This window comes from Primulina eburnea, unplaced genomic scaffold (assembly GCF_022965805.1).
Source record: "Primulina eburnea isolate SZY01 unplaced genomic scaffold, ASM2296580v1 ctg1459_ERROPOS10500000+, whole genome shotgun sequence".
In the NCBI taxonomy this organism is placed as follows: domain Eukaryota; kingdom Viridiplantae; phylum Streptophyta; class Magnoliopsida; order Lamiales; family Gesneriaceae; genus Primulina; species Primulina eburnea.
Window position 1 is genome coordinate 67,173 of NW_027330987.1, and position 9,602 is coordinate 76,774.

Below are 9,602 nucleotides of genomic sequence, written 5' to 3' on the forward strand. Positions count from 1 at the left end.
CCATTCCGTCTATAATTACATCTCAATTAACAATAAATCATATTAATTATCGTCAAATCATTTCAGATTACGGTAATCCAAATTTCGGGCCTTACACTTTGCAAAATTTGCTAATTAAAATGCTTAACATTATTTTATTTCACTCGATAAATTAAATTTGACATTGAAACGCTTAAATTCAAAAACCATTTAAAATAAATTATAATTTCATGGCTTAAAATAAAAATATAACATTAAATTTTAGTACCTCAACCGTCTCTAGTCTCATTTCCCAGACCAACATCGAATATTCTTATGCAAATCTAAACTCGAGAAAACATTTTAAATTACATAAAAATTAATATATATGCATTTAAAACAATTTAAACATATAGCATGCCTCATTTAAATAATTAATTAAATAAGTAACAATTATAATTATGTAAACCTCATGCATGATTTATGATTTGCAGGTTTTTTTTCCTTCTCATGTCATCGGTCAAATCAAGGTTATAATTCATTAATTTGTATTTTTATCAGATTTTAGTTATTTTTTTCATAAGATTACTATTGTGTTATTAGAAAAGTATGGCAGCAAACTAAGATAGGAAAAACTAAAACTGAAAAAACGTGTAAGTTACAAGGTCCTTAGGAATGTAAACGAGTTAGGTCGAACAATATCAAACTTGAGCTAGATCCAAGCTTTTATTACGAGTTGTGAGGTCGACTTGTTTTGAAATTACGAAGCTCGCGAATAGTTTGAGCTCAATTTATTAATAGATCGTTTATCATGTTTAAAAGCCTAACTCGAGCTCGGCTCGTCAATCAAACCCATTTTTGAGCTCGTTAAACAAACTATTTTTGGAGTTGATAATGAATTTTTAGGCAAAATATCAATTAAAATATGATAATGAAAAGGGATACATCTCATTTTATAGTTTCTCAGTTCTTTCTAGTTAACTAATCTCGTAATGTGGGATAAGCTACACTCATGGCGTAAAAAATAGCCCAACAAAGTATCAGTGCTTGAGCTTGAGTTATATGAACGGCTCGCGAGTTTACGAGCTGAATATCATTACGTTCGAGCTCGATTCGAATTTTAAATTAATTTTTTATTTAATCGAACTCTGAACAACTCACGAACGTTTTATTTTGTTTACTTATTTGATTGTGCTCTGATTCTATTTGAAATTGTTATATTTAAATAATTATTAAACTGTATAAAAATAATAATTTTTTAAAGAAACACACATCCCGAGAGTCTCCGGTTTATCTAATAAAGTAAAAAACACACAGCCGACATTCCAATAAAGGATCCACACTCTTTCCCAACCCAATTACATTACATTACATTACATTACATTACGACAGCAACTTCACAGAGCTAAATCATGGCAGGCTTGCAGAGATCTGTAGTATCCTTCAGGAGACAAGGATCTTCAGGTTTGGTTTGGGACGAAAAACTGACTCAGCTAGTCAATCAGCAGGATAAAGAGAACAATAAACCTCAACTTGAAGGCCAACAAGATCCGGCCGCGACGGTGCCCACCAAGAACTCACCGCCGCCACCCGTATTGACGATCGAGAGGAGCCGATCCAACGGCGGAGGAAGAGGGTTTCGTACTGGACGGGTATCTCCCGCGATTGAGCCGCCGTCTCCTAAGGTTTCTGCTTGTGGGCTTTGCAGTGCCTTTGGTAAACAAGACAAGAACCGCCGCCGCCGCCGCCTTCCCCCGGCGAGACCCGGCAAGCGCGTGGTGTGACGTCTCGAGAGAGGTCGGAATCGGATATCTTAGGGGCGGCTGCGCGTGGGTGCCACGTGATCATCCTCGATGAAATTGAGGTGTAGTAGTTTGGAGTTTGAAAAGATAAAAGAAAAGGATCGTGTTTTTTGTCCTTTTGAATTTATAATAATTATGTTTTTTCACCTTCATCTTTTTTTTTTTATTATATAGATAATTATGTAATATATATTATATTATATTATCTGTATGTGAATTTGAAGATTGCTATTTTAATTTGTTGAAGTTTTTTTTCATCTGCGTGTCTGTATCAATAAAATAGATTGATTCGACCATCCATCGTTAAAAAAGAAACAATATTTTTTGTAAATAATATTTTTTCATGAATTTGATCGAACAAGAGACTATTTCACAAAATTATCTTATTAAACGATCGTACAAAAATTTGTGTTATTTTCTTTTCTTTTTTAATTGTGTAGATCAAGTTTTACTTTCGTTAAATTTCAGCAATTATAGTGTGCTGGAAATGTAACCAAAGATCAACTTAGGTTTTAGAAGAAAATTTAATTTAGCTGCAGAGAATTAAATTGAAATACTCCAAAAATCGTATACATATATTTTCTAATAAAATCATGAAAATCTAAGCCGTTTTTTTTCCTATTCGTGTCCCTAAACTCTTAAAATAAACGATATTGCTTTATTTTTATTTTCTGAAATTTTATTTTCTATCAAAGATGTGTGCAGATCGAATTCAAGTAGTGATGTCAATTCGGGTGGATTGGGTCAGGTTGAGCAATAGTACTATTAAAAAATAGCTTAATCCGAACTCGAGCCAACCCGAAAATTTTCAACCCAAACTTGAACCCCAATAAACCTGATCTACTCATCAACTCATATAATCTGGTTTTAAATTTTTTTAAAAAAAATTCAAAAAAAAAATAATAATAATATTTTAATTTAAACACATAATAACAAAATTTAGAGTAATAATATCTTAGGTTATAATAATATTGAAAGGAAGAATTTGATCAATTGTCTCCATCTAATTGTAGCTCTAACACCAGTCAATCTTCATGCGTAAAAAGCTAGTGCAACCCACTCTTTTAAAACGACAAAGATAATGGAAGCCAAGAAACCAGCGTCAAAGAAATAGATGAGGAAATTGATATTTTTCACTGATACTGGTGGCTTAGTACTAGACGTCCCCTACGAATTATAGATAAAATGCAATTTAAATATTTTATAAAGTATAAATATAAATAATATTCCAAGTATCACGCTCTTCCAATCGGACTGTGCCTCCACAGGATCTGGGCCATCAATTTTAAAGAAATTGGTGGATCCAACATATATGTGGTTAAAACAAGGTCTTTGATCTTCTAATGAAGACAGTGTCCCACAAGGTAGGATGAAATCTTCCCTTTCAATCAATATCTCATTAACTCTTCCAATCATATAATTCTGAAAAGTTTAACACTTGATCTTGACATCTCTACCAGTCGTTGAAATAAGTGTGCAACTTTACTAAAATTTATAAAACTATGTGCAGTTTTATTAATGAGTTTAATAGGCAGTGCAGCACACTATAATTGCTAAATTGCTATAATTGTAATATCATTAACTGCCTATAGTGCAATATCTCATTAACTCTTCCAATCATATAATTCTGAGAAGTTTAACCCTCGATTTAAATCTTTTATATTATTTGCTACGTTTCTATTCCTTCCTTAACTCGAACAAATATCTATCCCAATTAAACTGAGTCGATATTTTTAACGAGTATGATACCACCCCATCCATCTTTTCATCCGGTAGTGTTGGTCTCATGTACGACAACTTGAGATAATAATATGAAAATAAAGTATAAAATTAGACATCGAGATTTACGTGAAAAACCCCTAAAAAATTATTACAGGGTAAAAACACGGGTAAGATAAAAAGAATTCCACCATAGTATTTTATGGTGTACAACTACTCACTGTGTTTCCAAAGAAAATAAACACCCTCTTAAGACATGAGAACAAACACCTCATAAATATCATAAAACAAATAACTCAAATGATATAAGATGAGAGAAATAAGTCGAGGGATGTTTTTTAATGATGAGAGAAAACACTTATTTATAGGTGATTTATAATGTCTGACTGCAAAATATTCATCAAATCCTTGGGCAAAATCTGCAGCCAAATTTGACAAACATCTACAAACTTTTTTTTGACTAAATGACATCTATCATTCAATGCATTATTTTTGCCGACATTTCTCCCACTTGGAGATTTGATTGAGAATCAAACACATCTCCAGAGATCGTTTCCATCTTGCCATTATCTGCTGCTTATGTTTCTGCTAGGCCACTTGAGGATCTAGAATATACAAACTTATCAGTGTTCATTATCTTGGTCATAATATCAACTATGTTATCCTTTGTATGGATCTTCTGCATATCTACACTTCCTTCTTCTACTACTTCTTACACAAAATAAAATTGGAATCCAACGTGTTTCGACCTGGAATAAAAGGCTGGATTAATTGTCACAAAAAAAATGAACATTATATTGTTTGTGCTCAATCTCCTCTAATAAACTTTTAATCCATATTACCTCGTTACATGCTTGAGTAGCTGACATGTATTCTACCTCAGTTGTAGATAACTCCACTACTGTTTATCAGCTGCAAGTGTAAACACATAACCAGTAGTAGATTTTCTCTTATTAGAATCAGCTGCATAATCTGAATCGACATAGCCCCTGAGTATAAAATATAATCCTCCATAACATAATGCAACATTTGATGTACTCTTAATGTATCTAAGGATCGTCTTAAATATACTCCAATGCTCTCGACCAGGTTTCGCCATAACTACTCCCACTGGTTGAGCAATGTCTGGTTTTGTACAGATTATGGCGAACATCAAACTTCCCACTGCTGATGTATATGGTACTCGAGACATCTCTATCATCTCTGCTTCATTGCTAGGACACATCTCGGAGGACTTGAAGTTAATAGGAAGAGAGTTGAAATTGAATTACTATCTTGCATGTTGAAGCAATGCAAGACTTTCTTCAAATAATTTTTCTAGGAAAGAAAAATTTTTCTGTACTTCTGTCTCGATGAACTAGCATCCCTACTTGCATCCCTAGAATCTTGTTTGCTAGTTCCAAGTCCTTCATATCAAATTCCCTAGCCAACTGTGCCTTCAATCATTGGACCTGATCTTTGTTGGGGCATCCTAGAAACATCTCATCCACATACAACAACAACAAGATAATATAATCATCATCAGACCTCTTGAAATATGTACAAGGGTCTGCACTCAGTCTGTTGTATATAAGGCTCATAATATAAGAATCAAATATCTTGTATCAGCATCTCGACGTCTCTTTTGGACCGTACAAAAAATTTTTCAACCTGCAAACCAAATTCTATTTGCTTTTTTCAGCAAAACCTTCTGGCTGGAACATATAGATTTCTTCTTCAATATGTCCATGAATAAATGACGTTTTCACATCTAGCTGTTTTAAATGTAGGTCAAATACAACACACAACACCAACACTACTATGACTATTGTAAGCCGAACCACATGAGAAAATGTCTCATTGAAGTCAATGCCTTCTTTCTGAGCATATAATTTTACCATCAATCTAGAACGACATCATTCCACTTGGTTATTGTCATAACGCTTGATCTTATAGACCCATCTGTTATCAATGGATTTCATCCTTCGTGGTAGTGTAACAAGATCCCATGTTTTATTCTTATCTAATGCCTCCAATTCTTCATATTGCTATCATCTAGAAAGATACATCCGAGCTCTGAGTAACCTCTTGGAAACTTGATGGCTCACCATCCTCTGATAATAGATAATATGCAATATTACTTTCGATGACATAATCTGAAAGCCAACTTGGTGGTCTTTAGACTCGAGTTGACAGCCTCACATTGGAAACCTCAGACTCAACATGTTCTTGTATGTCGTGTTCTGGTAATGCTTCACAAGAAATTTGACTTCCGTCCGCTTATTTTCCACATGAAATATAGTAATTTCTAAATTCAGTATGACTTTGTCACCCTTTAATTTATCTTCCTCGAAGATAACACCTCTGCTGATTAAAATCTCGTGGACAGTAGGATCTCGTAAGACAAACCTATTTACTCTATCAGCATAATTCAAGAAGATACACTTTTTGGATTTTGAATTCAATTTTGATCTTTCATGATTATTGTACAGAACGTACACAGAATTTCCAAATGTATGCAAATGAGAATAATCAGCTAGGTTCCCAGTCCATATCTCCATCGAAGTCTTTACATCAATCGACACCAAAGGAAAACGATTGATAATATAAAAAGCATTTTTAACTGCTTCCACTCAAAAGGACTTGTCTAGACCTGCAGTCCTCCACATAGCTCTTGTTCTATCCAACAAGGTTCTGTTCATTCGCTCTGCCACCCCATTCTGTTGAGGCATGTAAGCCGTCGTGAATTGCCATTAGATGCCCTCATGTTGATAAAATGCATCAAATTCGTCTATTGAACATTCTTTACCATTGTCAGTCCTCAGACACTCGATTTTCTTTTCACAATCAAATTCAACCTGCGCTTTTAAATCTTTGAAGATCTGAAAAACATCTGATTTCTTCTTGATTGGATAAACTCAATATCTCTTTGAGAAATCATCAATAGAGAAATCATCAATGAACGAGACAAAGTATCTCCCTCCTCCTAGGGATGCAACCGGTGCTTGTCAAACATCTGAATGAATCAGCTCTAGTATGCTTTTTCTTCTGGCAGTAGAAGTGGCAACTTTAATCTGTATTATTTACTGTTAAGACAATGCTCACAAAGGGTAGTTACTCTTTTGTAAGTTCCAGCCGGAGTTTCCGTTCTGATCAAATTTTCGACCCTCGTTCTGAAAATGCCTGAGTTTTCTATGCCATAACACTGTTAATTCTTCTCCTGTACCAATTGATACAACAGCTAGTTCCGCTTCTTTGCGTGTTTCTCCCAAAAGTACATACAAATTTGCAGCAACTTTTTCCGCTTTCATAACCACAAGCACACCCTGCACAATTTTCCTGATCTCGTTCTCGATACAAGTTTTACACCCAATATCATCCAATTGTACAAAGGACAAAAGATTTTTTGTCAGTCCCTTCACATGTCGTCATGTATAGTGCGAATGATGCCATCAAATATTTTTATTTTAATAGTATCGACCCCAGCGATTTCCAAGGCATGATCATTTCCCATGAATACATATCCTCTCGAGACTGGTTAATAATGATCAAACAATTCTCTTTGAGACATAATGTGCCACGTCGCTCCCGAATCCATAATTTGTGTGTCACAAAATTTTTGCTTGCGTTTGTACGGTTGCTGCTTCGCTGAATAATATTTCACCACTGCCTGAAGTACTGGTCACATTTCCTTGAGAACTCTTCTCGATACTCGTACACTCTCTCTTGAAGTGCCATTTACCGCCACATTTAGGAAAATCTTGTTGTGTAGTGACTTGACCTCGTACATCTTTGTCATAGTATCCCAGATAAATTTTGTTGTTTTAATCTCAGAGGTACTTGACAGTACTTCATTTGCTGTAGACAAGTGTAAATTGACAACAACAACATTATTATTAATCTCATTCCACTTTTCATCATCCATCGTTTTCACGAGTCTATCTCCAATAACCGCCAAGCAATTCTTCCTTATTAAAACTGCTTGTATAATTATTTTCGACATCATAAAATTACTTCCATTAAATTTTGTTATCTCGTACTTGTCTGCCATTATGTCTACGACAATTATTAGACTGGACAAAATAATCCCGTCTTAATAATAAATCTTTTCTGGTGTAGAAGATCAGTCTAGGCTACAACCAAAGAGCATACTCAAAATTTTAAACCAAGACTCTGATATCACTTGTTGGTCTCACGTGCAGTAACTTGAGATAATAATATGAAAATAAAATATAAAATAATCACCGAGATTTGCGTGGAAAACCCTAAAAATTATTAGGGTAAAAACCACAGACAAGATGAAATAATTTCGCTATAATATTTTATGATGTACAACCACTCACTGTGTTTCCAAAAATAACATATATTATCTTAATAAAAGAGAACAAATACATTCACAAATATTATAACTAAGAACTCGAATGTTGTAAGATGAGAGAAATAATTCAAGGGATGTTCCGGATGTTTTATAATTATGAGAGAAATCACCTATCATGTCAGAATGCAAAACATTCATCAAATATTTCGGTCAATTTTGCAGCCAAATTTGACAAACATCTGCCACCTTTTTTTGACTAAATGACATCTATCATTCAATGTATTATTTTTGTTCCTTTATCCTCTTTGCAAATAATTATATCCAATATATGATTAACTATATAAAAAGCTTAATAATTCGGTGAAATGTATTAGAAACAAAATTTATTACACGAATATTTTATATAGATCACACATGAAAAAATATTAATTTCTATGTGAAAATATTACATATTATTGTAAATATGGGCATAGTTGGCGCGTCTAACAGATCCGTCTCACAAAATACCTACTAATCTATTGTCACTCCGGAAAATTCGATGCTATCCTTTGAATACTGAGTGTTAATAACCATATTTTGCCACATGTGGCTGATTCAACATCTCATTTTCTTGCTAATTAAGTTGAGTTGTTTATTTGGATATCAATGTAACCCAAGGTAAACTTGATCTGGCAGCCAAATAAACTAATGGTTTCTTCTTCTACTGGGAAGCACTTCATCTGATCATAAAGATCTGTCACCTAACCATTTAAAAATTAATCCCCAGTTTCAACTCTTTCAAGATTTATAAAGAATTCAAAATTTTCCACATGCACCGAAGCAACACTCACATAATAATCAACAACAGAACGAACTAGAATTAAGTGTTGGAATTATTTTGTGGGCTCACATAATTTAATTAATTGTACATGGACAAGTTATCTAATAAAGGGCCCAATAAAGTGATCTAATTAATTAAGGGTTTCCAAAGTATTAAATAAATTGGTATGGTCCACCTTATGTGTAGAAACCCAGCCCAATTAGGTCTTCTATGATGGGTGGAAGACTGCTAAAGTTATATAAGATTATGGTCCCCAAGGCACAGCGAATATAATACAAAATACATACGGCACATGTATTCTAGATCTCTCTCCTTCTCCCATCAAAGACAAGAATAAGGTGGTCGATTCTCTGTTGTCTTGGAAGATCCATAATTCTGACGCTATATCAATCAATGGATTCTGTTACGTGTTTACTGTTATTCATATTTTCTGATAATTCGACATGAATTCCTGGCGTGTTGTGATATATGGATTTAATAACATGATTTATAGATTTAATATTATTGAATCTCCAACAAGTGGTATCAGAGCCATGTTCATGTTGAATTATGAGATTTTTTTATTGATGGATCGAAACAGAAAATTATGTTTTATTCCTAGATCTGAGGCAATTTTCTGGTCTATAAATTTTTTGGATTCAGATATGTTTTTTCTTAAAAATTCCTGAATTTGGATCTGGATAAATTCATGCTCTTCGGATATAGTATTTTCGATTTTTACACCAAAAATTAAGATTTATTTTCGAATTAAAAAAAATCAAAAATCAAAAATTTGATTTTTTTCGAAACTGGAATATATCTGCTGGATTTCGGGCTGAATCGGACGTTCTCCGGCAACTTTCCGGTGGTGAATGTTTAGGCGTTTTGTTCATTACGCACAGGCGCTCTATAACCCTCAATAAATTATCCGTAAAAGCTTCTGTATCAATCGAATGTGATTGCGTTTGCTTCCTGAATCGCGATCTTATGTGTGTTTTGTATCTGGACTGATTCCGGCCGATTTCCG

General features: G+C 33.8%; 1 protein-coding gene across 1 annotated transcript; it reads left to right on the forward strand.

Moving 5' to 3' along the window:
• The first annotated feature begins 1,271 nt into the window (after positions 1-1,271).
• LOC140820783 (uncharacterized protein At1g15400-like) lies at positions 1,272-2,056 on the forward strand. Its single transcript, XM_073181120.1, has one exon. The coding sequence runs from the start codon at positions 1,371-1,373 to the stop codon at positions 1,740-1,742; it is 372 nt and encodes a 123-aa protein (XP_073037221.1). The 5' UTR covers positions 1,272-1,370; the 3' UTR covers positions 1,743-2,056.
• The last annotated feature ends 7,546 nt before the right edge of the window (positions 2,057-9,602 follow it).

Excerpts from the sequence above, each read along its gene's own strand:
- LOC140820783 (XM_073181120.1), top strand. The coding sequence starts at position 1,371 with ATGGCAGGCTTGCAGAGATCTGTAGTATCCTTCAGGAGACAAGGATCT.